This window comes from Cylas formicarius, unplaced genomic scaffold (genome assembly GCF_029955315.1).
Source record: "Cylas formicarius isolate icCylForm1 unplaced genomic scaffold, icCylForm1.1 PGA_scaffold_10__41_contigs__length_53128322, whole genome shotgun sequence".
Classification (NCBI taxonomy): Eukaryota; Metazoa; Arthropoda; class Insecta; order Coleoptera; family Brentidae; genus Cylas; species Cylas formicarius.
Window position 1 is genome coordinate 38,894,297 of NW_026844214.1, and position 23,690 is coordinate 38,917,986.

At 32.7% G+C, this 23,690-nt stretch overlaps 1 protein-coding gene across 4 annotated transcripts; it reads left to right on the top strand.

Moving 5' to 3' along the window:
• The first annotated feature begins 908 nt into the window (after window positions 1-908).
• LOC132699050 (synaptic vesicle membrane protein VAT-1 homolog-like) lies at window positions 909-23,603 on the top strand. 4 transcript variants are annotated; one of them, XM_060665528.1, is made up of 9 exons: window positions 909-1,312; window positions 8,837-8,966; window positions 15,050-15,265; window positions 20,539-20,691; window positions 20,764-20,922; window positions 21,807-22,001; window positions 22,061-22,313; window positions 22,439-22,507; window positions 22,562-23,603. In XM_060665528.1, exons 1-8 carry the CDS (start codon window positions 1,047-1,049, stop codon window positions 22,465-22,467), a joined length of 1,401 nt encoding a protein of 466 aa, XP_060521511.1. In that variant the 5' UTR covers window positions 909-1,046; the 3' UTR covers window positions 22,468-22,507; window positions 22,562-23,603. The 4 variants fall into 4 exon arrangements, with proteins under 4 accessions (XP_060521511.1, XP_060521520.1, XP_060521496.1 ...); XM_060665537.1 differs by having other exon boundaries at window positions 22,061-22,334; window positions 22,439-23,603; XM_060665513.1 differs by lacking the exon at window positions 22,439-22,507.
• Window positions 23,604-23,690: the final 87 nt, after the last annotated feature.

The following is a 23,690-nucleotide window of genomic DNA, read 5'->3' on the forward strand; positions in this document are numbered from 1 at the left end:
TATTTTTATGTCTTTATGGATTTACAGCATATCCATAAGTCGCAAGGGTTTCTAATGTTGCTGCCCCAAAAAATTGGGTACTATAAAGAACTACAAAAGGAAAAAGGATGTTTTAAAAAGGTGCAATGACATCTTTTCATCATTTCATTTTATTTTCAAAATCTTCAATTATTGTAGGGTGGTAGGGTCATAATAGGAAGAAGTTGGGTTACCATAAGCTGGTTGTTAATCTTTACTCTGACTTTATTCACAGAATTTTTACAGTCCTTCCTAGAAATCTTGATCCTAGAAGAATAACCCATATGTAAAAATCCAATGGATGTACTTGATTATCATGCGAATATTTCATTGTTAGCAAAAAAATATTTAGATTAATACAGAGGACTTATTTTATCTTTAAATATTTTTTTTTTATATAATTTAGGGAATGATTCTTATTGTTTCATCAATAGTGAGAGATCAAAAGAAAGCGAAAGCCGGCCGTTTCACATGTTCTAAAACCCAGAAGTGTAGTTTTAATAATATGAAATTGTGTGTCGATTCGTGGCGAAACGGGTTATCATATGTGAGAATGTTAAATATAAACTTTCACAAATATGCGTAAGTGTATGTCAGTCGTTAAGCTATAAAGCAAAATTTTCAAAGGGATCGTGGTTTATCTGAAATTAAGGCTAGCATTAAATTCAAAAAAACCTTTAGCATTTAGAAAGTGCCCTTTTTATTCAATTTGCAAATGAAAGATACCTACGCACTATTAGATCGTCTAAAACCGGTCTTATACAACTGGCGTTAAATTGGCGCGTTCACCGCCCGCTTTACTTAGCAGACAAGGGGTGGATTTGTTCTTGTTTGTCGATCAGAATGGGCATGCGCGTTTCCGATATCGGCGCGCCCCAAGCGGCAGATCGGTAGGCACCTGTTACTCACTTGCCCGCTGGTAGAATAGTTAGGCAGACGCTGCAATCTCTTATTATTCGAAAAGCCGGCCGGTTAGTTATCCGATTCGTCCGCATATTCATCCACGCGAGTGCATATTCATTGCCAAAATGTCCGAACAAGAGAATACCGCCTCGGCAGCAACGAACGAGGAACAAAAGAACGGCGAAACAGCGTCCGCCGAAAACAAAGAAGTAACCGAAAATGGCACTAACGATTCCGCCGAACCTGTTGCAGAAACGGAAAACGAAATGCCGAAAAAAGAAATGAGGGCAGTCGTTTTGACCGGCTTCGGAGGCCTGAAGTCGGTTAAAATAATGAAAAAACCAGAACCAACCGCAAACGAAGGAGAAGTTGTAATTAGAGTCAAAGCTTGGTAAGTGCCTAGATACCAAAATAAGTTATTTTTTGCAGGCATTTTGCATAGCGTCTAAAAAAAAGAGGGAACTTCTTTAATAAAAACAGGAAGTTTTGTTGTTTATTCTCCAATTTTTTGTCGTCGTCATAAATTAACAGATTGAAGCCATAGGGGTCGATCAATATTATACGGCTTTTATCAGAATTTCCGCCTTCGTATAGGGCACTGCAGGGTGGGTTTTTAAAAATATTTAAATTGCATCTGATTTCTTCGTTTACTGTGATAAACTCGATCCAATTTTTTGTAAGGATGGTTATGATACTACCGAAAACATTTGGATTTCTTTTAACAGGAAGAAACTATTAATTAACCAAAAATTTCTATACATATAAATATATATATAAAACACCCTCTCGCATTCAAATCATGTCTAGACTCCAGTTGTCCAATTCATGACGTGAAGTTGGTTTCGTTTCATTGAAAAAAGTTGGCAGATGGAATGATCTGAATAAAAACAGCTTTTTTTAACATTTGTCGTATCAATGCATTGGATTTTGGTGATTTCAATTAATATTGTAATAACAAAATAATTTTACTTCACCTGAATTACTCAATAAAATGGAGCGGGCTGATACTAGATACATTTTAGATTGTATGAGCACAAGTAAATATAGTAATCACAATCAAATTATTACGTTTATCACCATTGGACGCGGATGAGTCATGTATGTAATCACGACTCGTCCAATTTCTACGTTTTGCGGTATTATCTACGATAGCTAATATTTGACAATCGATTGCCAAGGAACATAAACTATAATTAGATGAACTATTAGAAATTTAAAAAAAAAAAAGTTAAGAACAATTTCTCTTTCTTTTACGCGAACAAAGGGAAATATTGGAACGAAAAATGTATATATAAACTGTATGTTTATCGCAAGAGTTTGATTTAATTAATTTATTATCACAACGAAAAGTGATTCTGCGAACATCGTTTGTATGGGGATATTAATAACCTCGTATATTTAATCAGTCGCAACGGACAATGCCTAGTAAATTAATGAACATGTTTGTGTTGGGATTATCTTCCGATTCATCGCTGCGTGAAATGAAAACATTGCTCGCAAAAGTGCTAAATGCAAAACTGGGGCTTTTTAAAACAAAATAAATAATTCATGAACTCTTGCTGCGCAATTTTTGTATCACTTCGGTATTGTTCCTAGATAACGCGCTGGTATTGGTTCTGGCTCTTTTATGAGAAGACTGGAAAAATCCAGGATCTAAATTTCCCAACTTAATTTTTATATTAGTAGTCATTTTTGTTCTTTCGATTTTTATGAAACATCCTCTTTTGTCTATTAGCTTACCTAATTGTTTTATTTGTATAATCATTTTTGGTTTGGTTTTACGTAGCACTTTTCAAATGCATAGGAGTGCGATATGGTAATTTTATGGTGTTGTGTAGAGTGTCAACAAATTGAAATCTTTTTTATTTTACCCTTTTATTATTATTTTATACCTTAGTTAACTCCCAGGGCCACACTTTGAATTGGTGTTATTGAACAATTTTTATCACATCATATTTGTTGTTTCTGTTACAGGATACCGCAATGGTGTAGCAAAGTATATATTTTGATTCAGTTTTTCCTGTTGTATGAAATCAAATGGTATGGGTAAAAATATTCTCACTTATATAGGGTGTGTGAATACAAAATTTAATTTGTTGAAAATGGATATTACGATTTCACCAAGAAATATGTATGACACTGTGATTGTTTTTCAATTTTAATGTTTTTTTATGATCTATATCTTTCAACCTGTTGCCTTTATAATATTAAAAATAGTACAGTTAAATGCATTACTAAGAATAAGAATTTTTTAATGAAGTGCCGGTACCGGTATTTTTTTATATCTTGCCAAGTTGTAATCTAAACTAACTTTCTCTGATTTTTTAAATGGAACGCCTTCGTTTAATGCAGTATTTTGCCCAAAACATAGTTTTTCTTTTGTATGTCTAATTTGAAATATTTTTGAACTATATCTATCTGTATTTATACCAGATAAAAAAAAGCGCTACAAGCATTTTTATATGGAAAAACCTATTTTGTGGCAGATACTTTTCTTCTTGTGTTATTTCAAAGGCCTTGAAAAACCTGAATCCTTGGATAATTAGGATACTACCTTTAAAATATATTATCTTTTTGTGAAGCCGTCAGTTATAAGCATTTCTTTCCAAATTCATAGTTTGTTGTCGTCAAAGTATTTATTTTCTAATATCATATCTATAAAATAAAAAATGCAAAGGATCCAGTTCACAAGTTTGGGATAATGCAATAAAAAGACCCAGAAGCTGGTAAGTCAATCCCCCTTTAAAAAGGCGTAGCGGCAATAAATGAGATCATAAAGTGTCTGATAAGAGTGAATATAATGTTATTTGAAGAAACGGCAAGTGGTCCCGTCTCGTCTGGCTGAGTTATGCGTGGCTTCCGGTGGTGTCAACGTTATTGGGCTTGACACAGATTAAATTAGTTGAGACGTCTTACGAAGACAAGCCATATTCTCTAGCCGGACTAATTACATAAATTCTTGACGTGTGTCGTCACACTAATGCAAGGAAATATTTTCCCTTGTAGGTTGGTTATTGTTTGGATTTTAAGCTTATAATTATTGTTCTTTATCTCTATTTACCTCTCATCGATACATCCGCAAATACCATTTAAGCCTGCCGTTAAATACCTGGGCACGTTCGGAGGCTATTATTCGGTGACATTAAAAATTTTGATAATCTGCTCAAGACTTTGGGCGGATATAAGACTGGAGCGTACTTTTTGTAAGTGTTTATTTTTACACTAAATATCTGATGGAGTCCACGCTGTAGAAATGTCGGAGAATTTAAATGTTAGGGAACGGTCTTCAATTATCCAAAAGTTCGGCACCCGCAATTTCCCTTAAGCCGTCATTTTTATTACTTAGGACAGTATTTTCTGCTAATTAACTGTTAATTGCTTTGGTTTTATGTTGCACTTTTACTTTAAAAAAATGCATTAAACGCAAAAAAAGGGAAACACTCCGCGTTAAGTCTAGCCCACCCAAGTGTGTTCAATATTTTCGATTTTTTTTTTTGCTTTTTTCTTGTATCAAAGTGTCTTTGAAAGTAATGTTGTATCAAAGTGTCTTTGAAAGTAATGTTTTTTTTTTCAAATTAACAGGCTTTTGATTTTTGGTTTGGTTGTCCTAATTAAATTTACACATTCCGTATAAAAATTTTGTTTATGTGATATAAGAATTATTCTTGCGCATGTTTTTCGGACCTCTGGATCACTTCTCTGGGATCAATACCGGATATTTCTCGAAAGAAAATATTCTACGGAAACACTCGTATGGTGGCGATAAAATTTGCAATGTAATTTAACAGACCCTAAATTATTGCGGAGTCGCTCGTTCTGTATATATCGTAAGTTTGATTTATAACCGAATTAACAGATTTTATGGCATACGTATGGCTTCCTTAGACTCTCAAAAAGTCAATAAAGTAAAATTAGGGCAGTTTGAAAACTTGACTAAAATTATCTAAGACGGTTAATTTGTAATCAGTTCAAGCTGTACGATTTTTGCGGTATTACCGTAAACATTTTTTAATTTTTCCTTTTATAAGTCTTAATTGTTTTTTAGTTCTATCTGTACTTGTTGCTATCGTAGTCTTTGACGACTCTGTCCTTTCCAGAGTTGATAGAAGGACAAGTTTTGTATAATATTTATTTTCTCTGCTGCCACAGTTTCAATAATAAAGATTCGATCAAACATTACCCACTATGCCATTCTTATTACACTAGAAAAAATTGCGACCTGTCTGTTGTCAATTTCTAAACTTATTCAATTGAATTACATGAAACCAAATACCAATAAGACACAGGTTAAAAGTGGCAATCCTATAAAATTAAAAAGTTACCAAAATTATGAAACATTCGTTTTCACACCTTCGTGTTTGAACTGTATCTCCGAACATATTTTTTTTTTATAAATGTAATGCTAAAATCATTTTCGTGAGATGTTGAGGTTTCTATGTACTTCCGATAATGCTTTATGTTATAATGTATTTTTTACACCAAATCAGTTATCGGGAAAAAGGCACATTCTGATTTAATTATCGTTATCGATTTTTAGCCTTCCGTAGTCATCGCTCTTATAAGCAATATTTGAATCAAAGTAAACTCATAGATGTATTTATCCACCGATGTGATTAGAGTGTTAATAGAAATTTCACACGATTGTCTCACCCCCGCGTTTTGCATAATTGCATGAATTGCGTCGAGTTCAGTTTTCTTTTCTTTGCCTTTCTTCTATTGGTGCACGGACGTCTGCACCACAAGGGGTAAATGCACTTCCGGGACAATGAGGCGCCGCATGTAATACTTTTATTATTTTCACGTTTCCAAGGCTGCTTAGGGGAATATATTATCTTTCCATAAAACTTTATTGACTTTGTGATGAATATTTCTTTCATGTGGAGGTCTAGGGATGAATAGGTACAAGGTAGGCTCAATCTAAGAGTAGAGGTTTGTTAAATGGCGACTAAGTGAAAGGCGATTCCAAAAAATATAAGAATGTTTTTCTAAAAAACTATGTTGCCTGTTCATAGGGTTGCGGAACTGCCTGGTCAATTTTTTTTGACCGAAATAATTTTTAAAATACAATGAAATTCATATATTTATTTATTTTAGATTGATTTTTATTGTGGAGTCGATATTTTTATTGGGATTCCCCGAATCGCCAAGTATCGTATTCGGCTATTCCTTAAAGAGTGTTATAGGTAAATTGGACATCACAAATGTATAGTAATTTATTATAAAATATATATTATTATTAAATAATGATAGATAACACTCTACAATTGCAAGATGTTATTTAAAACATTTTGGACATTAAGGACCTCTTATAATATTTCAACCTTATGTCACTTTATTGGGTTAGTTTGGATTCTCTGACGTTATTTTGTATTCAACATTTGCGCTTTAAAGTTACAAGAAACTTAGGTTTCTTTCTATATTTTCTGTTTATCGCATTTGTTGAAGTTCTAAGAAGCAGAAGAGCGCTTGACTTGGTTTACAATCACAACTTTATAAGAAATAATATTTTGGCCGATATTTTTGATAATCAACCCCTCAATGAGGTTCAAGACAGATCTCCTTTCAATTTGTAAAAAATGTTAGGGACCTAGCATGTTCCTGAATTATATCAGCTTTCAAATATTGTTCATATTCAAAAAATCAAAAAGAAAACTACATACGTCTCCGCTACTAAAATTTATCTTCATTGACTCGAAGTCGTAACGATCATATAAACCACTTATTTGGGATTACGAAGTTAGATGGTGTCTAGGTTTTTATGATTTTTTTAGAATAAACAAGGAAAAACTAGTTAAATAAAAATATTTAAAAGGTGTATCAGTTGAAGTACGATGAGCAATAGCTTCAATAAGTAAATCTTTATTTTTTTTAAGTCATTATCCAAAATATTTTGCTATTTTAGAAACTTCTCGTATTACTACTGACAAATACCGCCTACCTTTTAAACTTTAGTAAAGGGAACCTTATTGCACCATGTGCACGCTTCAAATAAGGGCGCAATAAGTTCCTATTAATACAGATTATCTGCAAAATCCAAAAGTATATTTTGTATTGAATAGTGGAAACAAGAAGAAAGTAGTCGAATAAAAATATATGAAAGGTGACAGTTCAAGTTCAATGAGCAATACAATAAGCAAATCTTTTTTTTTTAATTCAGTAACCAACACATTTGCTATTGTAGAAACTTCTCATATTACTACGGACCACACCGCCTACATTTTAAACTTTAATAAAGGGAACCTTATTTCACCGTACACATAAGGGTCGAAGAGAGATTTTGTATTGTATTGAATAATTTCTTCCAAAATGCTGCACAACAAAAATAAAAATAAGAAAAAATTACCCGCTAAACCAATAATCATCGGGTTGGTTGCTTTATTTTACAGTTTCATAAGTCTAGAGAAACGTAGTGTTTCCAATTAAAACGACATTACTTTTCATTTCTGCCTATAGCGTTAAGACACTATAGTATTTTTTTTTTTAGTACCAGGGCTGTTGGATTTGAGCATAATATTGTTGTGATCAAAAAAGTAAAGTTCGTAATGGGGTGATCAGCTATTAGTTTACATTGTCCGTTGCGGCTCAATAGTGGCCACTCTTCTAGTAATATAGATGATTGGATAATGACTTTAATACACTGAATCACAAACTGCATTAAAATTCCTTCTCATGTATCCACCGTATTAAATACAGGCATTCTTTCGTCAATTGGTATAAGCTCATACGGGTTCAGTATTCTCACAATTTTTTAATAAATTAAAGTCTTAGTTCCCATGTATATTAGAAGCGGTTGCATCAATTTGATTAAAAAACATTTTACGCATGCATCTTGGTTCGGTTTCTAAATAGTTTTAGTTTTTAGAGTTATGTGTCACTGTTTAATACGATCGCAAACAGTGTTATTAACGAAAAGTTTTAATGTTCAAATACTAAACGTTTTATTTAGTTTTTTTTGTTATTTCATGTACACAATACATAATATAAATTTTGAGTTTGATAATTAATATTAGTAGTATGTAATTCAATGAAAATATGCAAAATATCTTCCACTTTTATCGTCCACAACAATGAACTTCGCTGGAAAGGCCACTTTCAAACGTCATACCGATATTCGATTTTTTTATTTTATGCGGGGACATTATGTTGTCTCAGATAATATAAGCTGCTGGAAAAGTTTGACAAGGTTGTAAGATATGAGGTGGAGGAGACTCGACAAGACCCAGCTCAGAAACAAAAAACTAAGCAACGAACTAATTCCCTTTTCTCTCCAGCGGTTACATGAATTACATACAGAGACAAAATGGTTCTAGCCAATTAAGTCATATCTTTGGATATGTAACGTCTAGGTTGTTCTCTTGAATACTTTAGTTATAAAAACAAAATCACTAACAAGCCTTAAATGGATGGAAGTTGTGAAAATCCGCCTTTAAACAAAATGGAAAATTTTGTTCTTTCATATTTAACATTATTGAGGTAAAATTGAGCTAATATTGTTCGTGTTTTGAGTAAATATTTTTGGTGTAAGTTGGTTAAAAAATCAGTTGTAGGTAACAATTTTTTGGTTTATTAAAATGTGCTACAAATATTGTTTTTTGATTTATCTAGTTTTTGGTTCTGACATAATAGATAGTGTCTTTTGTTTTATTAAAGGTTACGGTCAGAAAATAACAAATAAAATATCTTTTTCACTATTATAAATATTACCAGTCACCATTAACGTATTAACGCCTGGGAATTATTTGTAAGTGCAAATTTATTGAGACCCTGCAACAATTTTTACATATTGTGGCTAATTCATTGTAAATAAAAAGTGGAATTTGTTTTGCGCAAAAATCAAGGAGATTTGTTATTGAAAATTTTTGCCGAAATTGTGATGTAAATTGCATTTTAATCCAATTATGGTTTCCTTTTGCAGCGGTCTTAATTTCCAAGACTTAATGGTTAGACAAGGGGCCATTGATTCTCCACCCAAATGCCCTTTTATCCTGGGATTTGAGTGTGCCGGGGAGATAGAGCAAGTCGGCGAAGGCGTCGAAGATTTCGCAGTAAGTTTTTCATTGTGATAGGGACTGAATGACGTAAAGGAATCAGTTATATACATAACAAGCGAGCGAAGATTACTTTTGCTTGAAAAGTTCTTATTATTATTTTAATCCCGAAGCTTGTAAAATATTTAATCGCATTCGCGAGAGAAACACCGTGATTCCTCCTGTTGCTTGTTTTCTCCATGTGTTTTGTTTCAGCAATGATATTTCAAAACGTCGTTTGACTGGCAGATATTTACAAATTAACCTCTATGAAATAAAATGCGTTTTGTTTACAAACTGATAAGAGATATATGTGTATGCGTTTAGTTATTTTTAGAGATTTCTGACCCGGCGTACCTCTTGTTCGTGGACGGCTGTCGCTCGAGTTGAACAAGCAAATGTAAATGTTTACGTATTTTTCTTTCTTGTCTTCTTCATCGGGAAATAAGCGAGTAAACATTGTTCTGCGTCACATGTAAATAATTTCCTCTCGACGTGATTTTTATGGTGTGCTTAATTTTAATTACTAACGCATGCGTGTTAATTAAGTTACTATGTCACCATAGACTTCGTATATTTAATAAAATTATCTAGTTGGGGAAGGAAGATTTGCAGGCAGTCGTTCTCTAGGTCACTGAAGAAAAACCTTGGGTTAATCAGGGGTGTATGGGCTGGGTGGTGTCGTAATTTTGATGTTATTACGTCTTTTTCTTAAATGCTATTTTTTTAAATTTTTCCAATGTTTATGAGCCAATGAAATCAATGATATATAAAATAATATTTTCAATAATAGGAGAAAAAACTTGTATGTATAATAATTAGAGCGTTATGTTTTTCAAAGAAGTATTCAAGCCCAATAAATTGCAATTTATAAAATACTACATAACAATATTTTTAAAAAATAAAATGCTCAAATTCAGTTCCAACGGTTTGCACACAGACTTCATAATGTCTTAAAAGTTCTCCAGAGCAAGCTGCGTGTTTCATAGACATTCGAAAAATTCAAAAAAGTAATAGGGACGCTATTAAGAAAAAAACTTATTGGTGATGTTTAAGAGCCTTGCTAATCACTCAAAATATATTTTTATTGCAAGTGTTGGCCTTTCTTTATACTAGTTAAAAGCTCCTAGTTATATTTCTATAGTTATTGAGAAGATTTTTGAAATTATGAAAATACCATTTTCGATAGAAAGAAAAAACGTGAGTTTTGTGATAAAATTATACAAGGACTTTGTAAATACAATGAAGCACGTTCTATAAATTCTATCAAAGATGTTCCAAAAACATTTTAACATTTTTGTAAACATTGCCCGAATTACACATTAGTTTAGTTCGTTCATTTTTTAATATTTTGGTGCTTGTTTGACTATAATTTAACTATTACCACTAATATTCTCTCTAATGCCGATTTATTTCTTTAGAAACCAAAACATGTTTCAATTAAAATCATAAGTTATTTCGAGGTTCACTAGTTAAGTAGACACTTTGAGCTTTAGCATATGTGGTTTCTCTAATTTCATGTGTATGGAATAACCAAAAATCTTTTTTAGTTGATTTTTGGTCACTAATTTTCAAGGCCCATTTGCCTACTTCGACTTTGAGATCGCATAAAAAGTAAACACTGTTCATTTTTTTAGTCAAATTATGAATGTTTAAGGTTTAATCCGGTGCTGTTTAAATACAAAAAATTGTTTTTTTGTGCTTTTTAAAACAAAAAACAAACAAAAATGTTACAGGTTTGTACGTAAATAAATATAATATATAGGTACCCCGATAAAAATAACAAATGGTTTTTGAGTCCGAATAAATTTGTTCGATTCGAATAATCAAATTCACAGAAAAAATATGAGTTTGCTGTTCAGTTATAAATTCACGGATCAACTCGGCTTATAAATGGGTTGCGCTGTTGTTCTTCGAATGAAATCGATAAAAACATAAAGTAAGCAATTTCACGGTTTTGACTCAACGCGAGTTCAATTATTGTCAGACTTCAAGTAATAATATACGGGTTGGTAAGCAATATAACATCCAGTAACATTCGAACATTCGAACAAAAAGTTTAAATGACTATTATTTTCATTTTACACCAACTTTGGGGGGGGGGGGGGTTTGTATTAAACTTTCGCATTCGTTTTTTTTTTCTATTTAATCGTCTCCAATTTAGTATAGCTTATACCTCGTATCTCAAAATGATTAAAATGAATACAGAAACAAGTCAAAAATTTTTATTTATCTTATCTTACAAAAAAAGTTAGCTCAACGAAATCGGTCCTAGAGAAGTGTGAAGGCCATTCCAGGTTTAAAATTCACTTCAGATTTTTTTAACAAAGAAGTTGGGAGATATTTCCACCGTGGTGGGTATGTCATCTATCGACACGGCGATTAAATTTATTATGAAATAGTGCTTCACCAGTCATAAAGTAGCTCGACATTCCTCACAAACTCTAAACAATACAGATCTCAGAGGAGAATTTTCTGGCGGGAAGCGATCACGTCATAACGTTATAAGTTTTAAGATTTTTGCCGTTTGTCTCAATGACTAGATTAAGCAGTCAATTGCCAGATGTTGCAACTAGAAAATTGTAAAACTATACCATCGATTTTACGAAAGCAACAATCTAATTATGAAAAATGGATAGTATTTTAAGGCGGTTGTGTGCTTAAGAATTGTTTTAACATCCAGCGGCGTCCTTTGTCCGAATGTGATCTCTGAGTTTTGTAGTTCGTTGCGAGATAAGTATGTAGAAAAGTATAATAAAGGTATAATAAAATGTAGGCGGTTGCATTTTATAAAAAAATAAGAGTTCTCCATTTTGGAATTTCAAAATGCGTTTTCCTTATTGTAAAACAATAAAACATTGGGGAAAATTTTTGTCGAACCTCCCGTTTTATATTATTGCCATTTGGAGACTTCAAATAAATGTACGACGCAGAGTTGTAAACTGCTCTTGTTCGCGTCGTGATAGGACTTTCGTTTTTCGTTCAAACGAAAACGACGCACCGGGCGACGCGACGTCCGCCTAGTAACAAGGGGCGCAGGTCGATTTCCTAACCCTTCGTGAACATCACGTTTTAGATATAAAAGGGCGGAAACGAGGAGGAAGAAATATAGTGACCTTGGCGAAAGAAAATTTCCAGATTTCTTTAGCATACGGGGTATTTTTAGCATATCTTTTATGTTAAATGAGCGAAAACATATTTTTGTTTACCTTCAGTTAATTCGTTCTAAGAACTGAATAATATTACATATCTATAATCACACCGCAAATATATTTTTTAATTTTTCGAATAACGTATCTTTTTGATCGTACGTGTCAATTGTAAGGCGTAGGCACAAATAAAATTACTTGCCTGTATCGAGGAGACATTATTAAAAATTATCGAGCAGATATAAAATTTCTTTATTCAAAATTCTGAAAAAAAAAAACGTGTTTGTTTTGTTTGCTATACAAGCACTTTTTTCTTTGTCAGTATTGTTTGAAGAAGGGACACATGGACAAATATCGTATGGTTATTTTTCACTGCTTATATTAATAGTAGTTGTAGTATTTTTTATACCTATGGTTTTTAGTTGTTATTTCTATTAGAGTTAAGTTGTTTTTTAATCTGGTACAAAAGGTACGACAATACGACTAATGTATTTTTAACCGGTTGTTCCGCCAGTCCTAATAAGATGTAGGATTAGATAGGTGGTTTTTAATTGGAAAAAAAATGTCTTTCTACATCCAACGGATTTCATTTTGATTGTATTTTTATATCAACTTAGTTATTACCCGAATTGGCTAACAAAGACTCTTTCAAAACTTTCTCTGTAAAATTAGTCGAGTGGTATTAAAAATGATTCCGCGTATAAAAAAATTGTCAACGTCCCGCAAATGTCAACAAAAACCATTAAATGCATCAAAAACCGTGAAATTTTTTTTCATATATATGAAATAAATTTAGAAAACCCGCAAAGTCAACTTAATTTTTTCCCAAAATTGATAGTAATGAACTCTGTATTAAAACTCTCAAATAACCCATATAATGAAATTTAAAAGAGATACTTTGCCTAGGTCAGAAATTTCGTTCGACAAAAAAGGATACAGGATACACTAAACCTAATGTTTTTATAGGGTAATTATAAAAATCATCACATTAGGTGGTCCGGCCATGTGTTCCTTAAATTATAAGGCATAATAATTCTTATAATGATCAGTAGGTTATATTATAGAAACGGCAATTTAAGTATTTTTCAGGAATATCGATATTTTTCCTTCGGTAATAAAATTATGCTGACCCTTCCCATTTCAAGTATGGTCTGTTCATAGATATAAGAAAGTGCTTTTGAATGGGATTATCCAAGGGTTGTCATTAACATACAATGCAACAAGATTGTTACCTAAAGTTTCGGAATTTAAATTCAGTTAAAATTGTGGTCCGTAATAGAAAATAATTTTATACCTACCTATGTTTAATATTCTTTGGTTTGGTATACTACTTAGTTTAAGTTTATTACTAATCATTCTTATTTCGTGTGTAATACAGCGTGTGTTGAATCGTGTGCGAATATGTACGAGTCTAGTGTATCTCAGGAGATGCTCCCGCTCAAATGTAGAAAACACTATTCTATTGAGACTAAGGAAGTTATAAACAATGTTTATTTGATTCTCATTGAACGTGGTGCCAGCAAGCAAGCATCTTTAGAAAATACGGCCACATTGACGAAAATTCCAACATCAACTGTATGGAAAATTGGGAATAATCCCAATTCTGTGAGGAAAAAAAGAAGCAATGCTGACATTTTCTCGAGTGCAGATGAAAGTGATCAAGATATAATACGGCGTAAAATTTACCAGTTATACGAGGAACAAAGCGTGCCTACATTAGATACCTTAATTAGGAGGCTTGAAAAAGATGAAACCGGTGTTGAATGTGGCAGAACTATCTTATGGAAGTGTATTCAACACATGAGTTTTAGATTAAAAAAAAATGACAAAAGGCAAATTTTAATGGAATCTTTTAGAATTCGGAAATGACGACTGGAATATCTAGACAAAATTAGGATTTATAGGGAACAACAAAGGCCAATTATTTACTTGGATGAAACCTGATTCGACACTTATGATACCCCGGAAAAGGGTTGGGTTGACTCAACTGATAAGTGTAAAACAAACGCGCCATCAAAAAGAGGTGAAAGAATAACTATTTTGCATGCTGGCTCTAAAGATGGTTGGATTCCAAATGGACTTTCTCTGACTGCGAAAAATATTAAAGATTCTTCTCCGGATTACCATGAAGACACTACCGCTGATTTATTTGAAAGTTGGTCTAAAAACAAACTAGTTCCAAACATTCCTCCTAATAGCGTCATTGTAATGGACAATGCAAGTTATCACAGTAGATCGTTGACTAAAACCTCTTCCTCATGTGACACAAAGCAACAATCTAAAACTACATGTATAATAACGACATTTATGTTCACGAAGATTATACCAAAAAGCAATTAATTGAGGTTCTACAAAGCTTGAACCTACAAAAGAATACGTCCGTGATAATTGTGAAAAAAATCTAGGGCATACAGTTTTAAGGCTTCCACCTTACCACTGTATATTTAATCCCATTGAACATGCCAACTGAAATCTGCCATTCGTCGTAACAATGTTTTCCTCCGTTTTAACTACAATGTCCTCAAACTTATAGAAACCGAAGTTTTTAACATCCCTCCACAAAGTTGGGCAAATTCTGTTAAACATATAGAAAAAGCAGAACAATCGTATATCCATATCGCAAATAATATAGAACAAATAATAATTAGAACATTCGATGATAGCGATGGTGATACTGATATATTATGTGAATAATTTTAAGTAATTTAAGTAGGTAATAAAAATAATTTGTAATTTTATTTTAGATTTAAACATAAATACATAGATAAATAAATAAATATTGTTTAGTATCCTTCCTAAAAAAAACAAAAATAATTAAATTCTAAGCAAAGTACGGACCTGTTCGGCTATATTTCATTCTTACAGCTTGCCCGGGTCTTTCCTTAATTCGTATCAGTTAGTCACTTTCTTATATCTATGAACAGACTTTAAATTATTTTTATTTCTTTATAGGTCGGAGACCAGGTTGTAGCGCTTCCAGAATACCGAGCATGGGCCGAGTTGGTGTCCGTCCCCGCGAAATACGTCTACAAACTCCCCAAAGGGCTGTCCTATCTAGACGCCGTTACTATCACTATGAATTACACGGTTGCCTACATCTTGTTATTCGAAATTTCCGGCCTCTCTCGCGGAAAGTCCATTCTTGTCCATTCCGTAGGAGGTGGAGTGGTGAGTTTTTACTTTTCGAAATATAAATTGCACGTGTGTCGCATCATGTTTTTAAATATTCACTCTATGCGGATCATTCGCAAGTATATTGCCCTTCGAGCCGGAGCAAATTTTAGATACCAACGATAAACTAAACGGGTGCTTCTGAGAAGCGTTGCTTGGAATTAATAAAACTAAGAAAATATTAGTTAATTTTTGAACGCACAGCTTAAAAAAACCAATCAGTGATAGGGAAAAGTTTGATACAAAAGTTTTATAGCTAATTGATATATTTTAAGATATACTAGTTTCATTTATACCGGGTGTCCCCAATTTGCTGTAGCGGTATAAACTTGAAATTTTTAAATAAGGTTGGTTCATTTTTCAATTCTTCGTCAAAAACTAACGTAGTTTAATTATTTAAACTACGAGTATAGCCGAATTTTGCCGAGTTTTTAAGTATAGTTTCAATAATTTGAAATATCTTAAAAACTCCTTTATTCAAGGAGACTTTTAGAATATGATTCACCGTATTCAGAACCACGATGTCGGGCCAATTGGTGTGACTACCAAAATGATAGAAGAGGCTCTCTGTGATATAACGAAGACTGTAGAATAAACTAATGTCTACCAAACGTTCACAATCTATCAAAAAATAAATATTAAATAATCTAGATCTAAGGCGTAGAGAACAAATCACCAGCCGAAATAACGTGAAAGGTGATTTAGTTACCAGGTTATAGGCAAAGTACTAAACAATAAGATATTTTAAAATATTTGGTATTTTCTTAAGGAAGCCTATTTGTTTATCTACCGCATTAGGTTAGTATAAGGCTAGGTTAGGTTAGGTTAGGATAAAATAGCTTAAGCGTTTATTTGATTGTAGGTTTATGTTTGCTTTATTCGAGTTGGCAAGTTAAGCATTTTGTAAATGTTATTTTTTAATTTGATTGTAACAAATTCTGAAAAATACGTTTATTATGCCAATGTATTTATGACTTTCCAGTCGATTAATAAAAAAATAATTAAAAATTAATAAAAAAAATATTTTTGTTAATGGCCTCCAAATATTTTTAAATGCGGAAACGTGTACATTCGTTGGCCCCCTTTACCGTAGTACAGCGGTCGGCAACCGTTTCATGGGTGTGTGCCACTTTTTTAAATTTTTGTCTTCAAGAAGGGTAAAATTTTGCTTGTATTCGGTAAATTGTAAAGAAATTCTAAAGAACGTTACATATAAAGTTGACTTTTTAGGGGAAGAATTTCTATGCGCCGCAAAATATAAAAACAAAAAAAAATATAAAAAAACTGCAGAAAATTTGTTAGTTGCTTTGCCAAAACAAACCAAAAATCTAAAGTGTGCCATCTAGTGGCAAGCGTGCCTTAGGTTGCTGACTGATGCCTTAGTGATATTTATTCAATGCGATTAACAAATTTGGTACAGGTCGTGTATGTCTGCGTTGGCTGCGCAAGTAATAATCACTAAATTGTCCGAAATTTGTCATTTACTTTTCTTCAGTGTCACGAGAATATTCAATTGTAACTAGATTGAACCTAATAAGAAGTTTTAATTATTATAAATTTATTGAGAAATGATATTGAAAGGGGAGAAGAAGAGCGAGCTGACCCGGGGGACCAGGTTGCCAAACCCTGTTTTCTTCGCGTTTTGTCTTTTTTTTTAACATGCTCATCAATTTTCGCCAAGCAGACCGGCTTATCCGGATAATATTTTTTTCCCTCGATGATAAAACGGTGTGGAGTCGGAAGTTCTTATCGGAGAAAGTCGCTACGTACGCGAGGTCTTTCACCTTGGACCGACGCCAAAACTGCAACAGGTTGCTGCTGGCGTTTCGGCGGTGTCGGACGTCGCGACGTGCGGCGTCCTTTGGTCTAGGCCGCGACTTTTCGAGACTATCGATCGGGAGGGACTGTCGGGCCTTTAAAAGCTTATGCGATGCAGTCATCCTCTAATGACCTATGTCTGCTGGTTTGATTTCGGTTCTTCAATCGCAAAAATGTCCGCACCCAAGTACATTTTTAGTTTAATATCGGGTTTAGGAAGGTAACAATCACTGTGGGCAAACTTTTTAACGTAAAGTTAAACTTGTACTTAACTGCAAATGGATACTACGAAATTGCAATTGCAAGAAATGATATAGTCTGGATAAAATAAACTTTTAATCATAACCGACGAAGCTTGCCAATTTGTAGTCATGGCCTTTCTACAAAGGTTAGTTTTGCCAACAAGCTGAGGCGAGCCTCAAAACGTCCTTCGATTCTTTTTGAAATAGAACAACGTCTCATGGAAACATATTAAGCACAAAATTCATAAAATGGTTCGTCAAATCCCTTAAAATCGCAAAAAAAAACAAAAGTGATCGGCACCCAAGAAAGAAGAATAAATAAGTCCACCCCTAGTTAGATGATGTTTGTAAAAATAAGCGTTTTTATTTAGTAACTTTTAAGTTTGCAAACTGACAGCAAAGATGTTGAGTTATGACAGCCATTGCCATTCAACGTTTGTTGTTTTAATATATATTATAAATGCTGTATATCTTAAATTACCTAACATTGTCATATAATTTAAAATTCCAACGATTAGCATCAGATCAATGAGTTAAGTATACGCATTTAGCGTTAGCTAAACTTCACCCGTTTTTTTTATTTTGTGAATATTACGTCGCAAATATTATTATTTATTATTATTAAATTTAAATTTACCATCAAAGTCGTTGATAATATACAAGGCGATTCGAGACGTATTGCACTATGTAAAGAAATAAATATTAGTTTCGTTGTATTTTTAAAATGATTTCGGTCAATTGACACAAAAAAAATTCATCGCTAAAGTACCCCTACTTTTAGTTTCCAACTTTTAAATTGAATTTGAAGTACAAATTAATGCCAAACTGCACTTTAAGTTTATTTGTGAATATTAAAAAACTCTTCCCATATAATATTAATGTGAATAAGGATAATCGACTTTATTTAACAGAAAATAAAGTGACACTGATCATAGTACTCATTTTACGTATAAAATAAGTAGAAATAAATACACTGACATAGTCAAAAAATGTTGACGCAAACGGCGTTTTTTATTTTTCAAAAATTAATTAATGTGAATTTGAAGGACATTCGCGCGAACATTTCTATGATATTTAGATTTGGAGTTTCATTCAAAATATTCCATTTGGTTATGCGGTGATGTAAACCTATCGATTGTTCTCGACTTACAGTTCTGGATGCGCCTTCGATACGTAAACGCCTATGACGAACCGGGAAATCGAAAATTCTATATCGTGACTAATTCGCCATCTCTTTTGGCGGTTTCCTCTTGTCCTTTCAATTAGTAACGCCGAAAGGGATTTTTAACAGGCAACTTGATTTTGATCACATCTATTATTAATTTTTTATTCGCTTGTTAGATTAATATTTATTAAATTTAAACAAAAACAAACGACAAACATCAACGAAAACGTCAATTATTTTTTATGAAAACTAATTGATTTTTCTAAACAAATTTCAAAGTAATAATTTGTTACGCAGTTAACGCCAAACGCTTAAGGTCTTCTAATAATGATACCGAAAAAATATTAAGTCACGTGTCCTCTGATCGATTAATCCTTCGCTTGTACCCATGGAATATTTAGCGAATAAGTAGACTGCGCAGATGTGGACGTGCCTGTTTTATTTTATTTTGTCATCGGAGCTGTGGATTTTTCGATCAGTTTAGGGCGAGTAAGATTTCTAAGTCAGATAAAGCGGGATTATCGTATTTGGTTTGTAGAATATTAGACGTCAACAGTCTAAAAAGTCTGAAAGTAATAAACGTTCAATTATTATTAACGTTTTTTAAATTTTCCATTAATCTGCCCTGGAAATTGACTTTTATGAAAAGCTTATGCCGATAGACCGAACAGACTCTGAAATTGAGTTTACCGAGTTTTAATTATATCCCTTGCAGGTTTTAAAATTTCCAAAGTAAAAGAAATTGATTGATTTAATTCTAATTTTTTACGGAGCGGAACTCCGGTCAAATTAAGACCGTTATCTTTCGGATGTTTAAAGAGAGACTTGAAAAGGCGCAAGTATTTACTTAACATCTAATCAATATTTTGTGTTTCTTAGAAAAGGATTTTTTAAAAAAATTTATGACAGATATCGATTTAAATTTATCAAGTTATAGCCGCTTGAAATTCTCATTAAATTAAAATATTTTTTGGACACCCTGTATAAAATTGCAAATGTATTATAATGAGAATGTAAAATATGTATCAAATTATGTACCCCACTGGGTATTCATATTTACGTTTTTGTTGTTTCCAAAAGTGGGCATGTGGAATCCCGTCTACCACAACGTATCTTGAGAAGAACACGAAGTAATGCCAGGGTCCTAATTCTGAAAACTAGGGAACCACCATTCTTTGGAACGGATATTCTGTCCGGAAAATTATACCATGAACTTATAAATAAACTCTGCGGTGTTAAATTAACTGCTCGATAAATTTTGCTTCAACCGTAAGTTGGACATTTTTTCAGATTTTAAATTTAAAATGTCTTACGTCGGTATTTAAAAATTTCATCACACATGCTCCATTTTGATATAAGTGCTTCATCCTGAAGAAAAGTAACTATCGAAAATAGAAGAATAAAGGAATGTGTTGTCTTTCAGTTAAGTCACGCCGTGTGATTTTAAATTGTAATCATTAGGGGGGTTAATGGAAGAGTTGAATTTTGTACAATATGCAGGTATTACATTATCACATTGAAATTATAAAATTCCGTTCCGCACCAGTTATCGTTTCCTGTCACATAATGTATGTGTCACCGCGTCTTTTGTTTATTTGATATGCATTCTCGTTGCATCAGATGATTAATAATTTTGTGTACCAAATTAAATACGCACAATATTAGGAATTGCGATGTAAGGTGGGCATAGCACTGGTAGGTTTCAATGATCATCGCGGTTCCGAATGAATTAGAAAATGTATTTTTTAAATGCAGTCATTATATTTTCGACTTAAATATTTTTAAATTTGCTGCGGTTTGTACATAATACTTGCTATAAAAATTATACATACTTGAATGTACATTTTTGCGCATTTTTTGTTTTGGTAACTCTCAAAAAAGTTCGTTCTGTCATTTTTGGCTCCTATCAAGAAGTTCTTCCAAATATGGACAGCTATGGAATGGAATGTTTTTCAAACGTTATTCTCACGAATATACAGAATTTACTATATTGCCAGATAATTTCATTTTTATTCATTAAAAATTGTACCGCAACATTTTTACAGGGTCAAGCCGTTGCTCAATTAGCAAAAACTGTGCCGGATGTCACAATTTTTGGTATTTGCTCCAAGAGCAAACACGAAGCGCTAAAGGAAGCAAAATCACCCGTAGATCATTTGCTCGAAAGAGGGACTGACTATGTCAGTGAGGTCCGAAAGGTGAGATTTTTCTTCTAGAAGAAAAGAAGAAACCAGCCTCTTTTAATTGCGTTTTTTTTTTTTTAATTGCAGGTACTACCGGACGGAGTGGATATCGTATTAGATTGTTTGTGTGGAGAAGAATGCAACAAAGGCTATAATTTGCTAAAGCCAATGGGAAAATACGTTTTGTATGGTTCATCGAATGTCGTAACAGGAGAAACCAAGAGCTTCTTTAGTGCCGCAAGAGCAGTAAGTCTGTTATTAGCGGGACTCAAATCGTAAAAATCCTCCATTTTGATTTTGTACAATAAATCAGGTCAGAAAAATACGAAATGTAAATATACTGAACAATAGAATATGTTAATGTTTAGGTGGAGGTGGGTAAAATATTATTTCTCCATTATACTTAAATACGTAAATATTTAGACGGAAAAAGTAACGCTTTGGCCAAGAGATAAAAAATAACCTATATCAATTTGCATAAATCACCAGGGCCACACAGAATTTATTTTTGGATATTCCATATCAAACCACAGCCAGTCACGCCCCCAAATTTTTAATTTATTCTTATCAGTAAATATTCAGCAGTAATTTTTAATGTTCATAAATCGGATTCCAAACAACTTTTTTCTTTTTTAAAAAAGTGATTGATGGTCGACGTTAACAACATTGTCCATTCCAATAATAATATATTACATTGCTAACGTACATAGCATACCATATATTTAATAATTTTATTGACTACTTCTTTCTGATTAATTTTACTTAAGACTTCCCTTCACGTCAAAATTACTGATTTTAAACGCCCAGTATAATATGGAAGACGTTTATCTAGCTAATCAAAAAACAGCTACATTAAAATCAGAGAGAAAAGAAATAAAATAATTAATATTTCGAAAACTGCCCTTAGCAAAAAAAAGGTTCAGTTAAAAGAGAATGTCACAATCAGGTTCTATTTGTATATTTTTTTGAAGGTAACTCTAATTTTCTAGCTTGATATCTTTCACCGCGGGTTGAATTTAACAGCCGGATTATTGCTATCCAGTCACAATTTAACAATACCAATTTTTTATCAATAACAAGCTGATAAATGTCCAGTTTGGGCAACCTAATATCCATTTTAAATATTTTAGTGGTGGCAAGTTGATAAAGTCTCGCCGCTAAAACTTTTTGACGAGAACAAAACTTTAGCCGGATTTAATTTGCGCCACTTGATGTACCAACAAAATGGTGCTGCTTATGTTAAAGATACCGTCAACAAAGTTTTCCAATTATTCCAAGAGGGCAAAATCAAACCTTTGTTGGATTCAACGTGGGCCCTTGAAGATGTAAGTCTGACACGATTTTGTCTGTTATACCTCAAGTTCGACACTTAAATGCCCGTTAGGTCGCCGAAGGCATGCAAAAAATGCACGATCGCAAGAACATCGGTAAAATTATCTTAGACCCCAGCATGGAGCCAAAACCAAAACCAGCAACGCCTGCTAAGGGTAAAGACAAGAAGAAACAGTCATCAGAAGAGAAAAAAGAGAATGGCGAGAAAAAAGAAGATGATAAGAAGGAGGAAAAGAAAGAGAAAGACGATAAGGAGAAAAAGGAAGAATCCGTCACAAACGGCACAGGAGAGGCAGGCGACACTGGTAAGAATGAAGGCAAATAGGGTGAGAAAACTCATTAATTGTTAGGAGATTCTATTAGAATATATGTCATCCCAAATTTTAATTTTTAGCGTGTAAAAGTTTTAAAGCTACATTTATTGTTGTAGATTCCAAAGAAAAAGAAAGCTCCAGTTAATTTCCTTCAAATATTGTCGTCAAATTTTGTTTCGGCTGAAGTAATTTTCTTGTGGTAAACAAATAACAATCATAAATTTTTTTGGTAATTACAGATCAGCAGGGATCTCAATCTAACAACGTGTTGCTGTGTTAAATTTGATACCCTTATATAATGTAAACCATATATGCCAATAAGACCACAATAGTATGATGATATATTATAACATTTCCAGTGCTTTTTTTAACCTGTGCCGATTTGTTAAGTATTTGTTGTCTTGATAATTTATGTCTTGTATTATTGCGTAAATTACTTTGTAGATTTTTTATTTTATTACTTTTATAATTTCGTGTTGTCACCATTAGAATTAATTTAGCATTACATTTTCATTTAGGGATTAGAAGACCAGATACTTTTCACATTTCAAAACTCTTAAATAAAGCTTTAAACGGAATCGACAAACTTATTTTTATACATCTTTCACTAGATGCTTTATTTATATGTATATTTCGTGCTTGATTTTTTGAAATAACATATCTAATACTTATGGACGAAACCAGACCAAAATGTAGGTAGCGTTTTATAAAAAGTATTTTTTCATGCTTAGTGAAACAAATCAAAAACGAATTTTGATATCTACTGTACTATGCTTATATTGTATTTTTGCTATCAAAGCCATATCAGTAGATTTTTTTGGATAAATTTTATCAATTTTTTTATATTTCTAATTACGTTTAAAAAAATTATAAATGGAGTGGTCAGAAGATAGCAACACCAAAAGTCAAATTTTGTTTGCCTAACGACCTTTCGTAAGAACGTACCGTTTGGTAGATTGAGGTGTGGCTATTTTCAAAAACAAATTTCACAATTTAAAAATAATTGACGCTTTTGTGTATTTAATCTCTTTACTGCTGCTCACTTTGTGTAAAATTGTCTGTGCGCGCAAAATTCATTTTGCTAAAGGTACACATGGATCGGATTAAATTTGCGTGGAAGGTTAAGACGGCTGTTTCAATTGCTGTTATAAAATATATTAAATTGAGCTAAAACAATGTTAAATATCGCTTAAAAACTATATGTAAATGTAAGACTGATGTGTTAGCTACTGCAAATATTGTTTGGATGCCTGTATAATAAAATTGTATCATTACCCAATAGTACGTCTTTTGTTATTGATCAAAATACCTATACAAAATTAAAGCACCAACAATTTTACTTATTGATACTGTGGGTACGCCTGAATG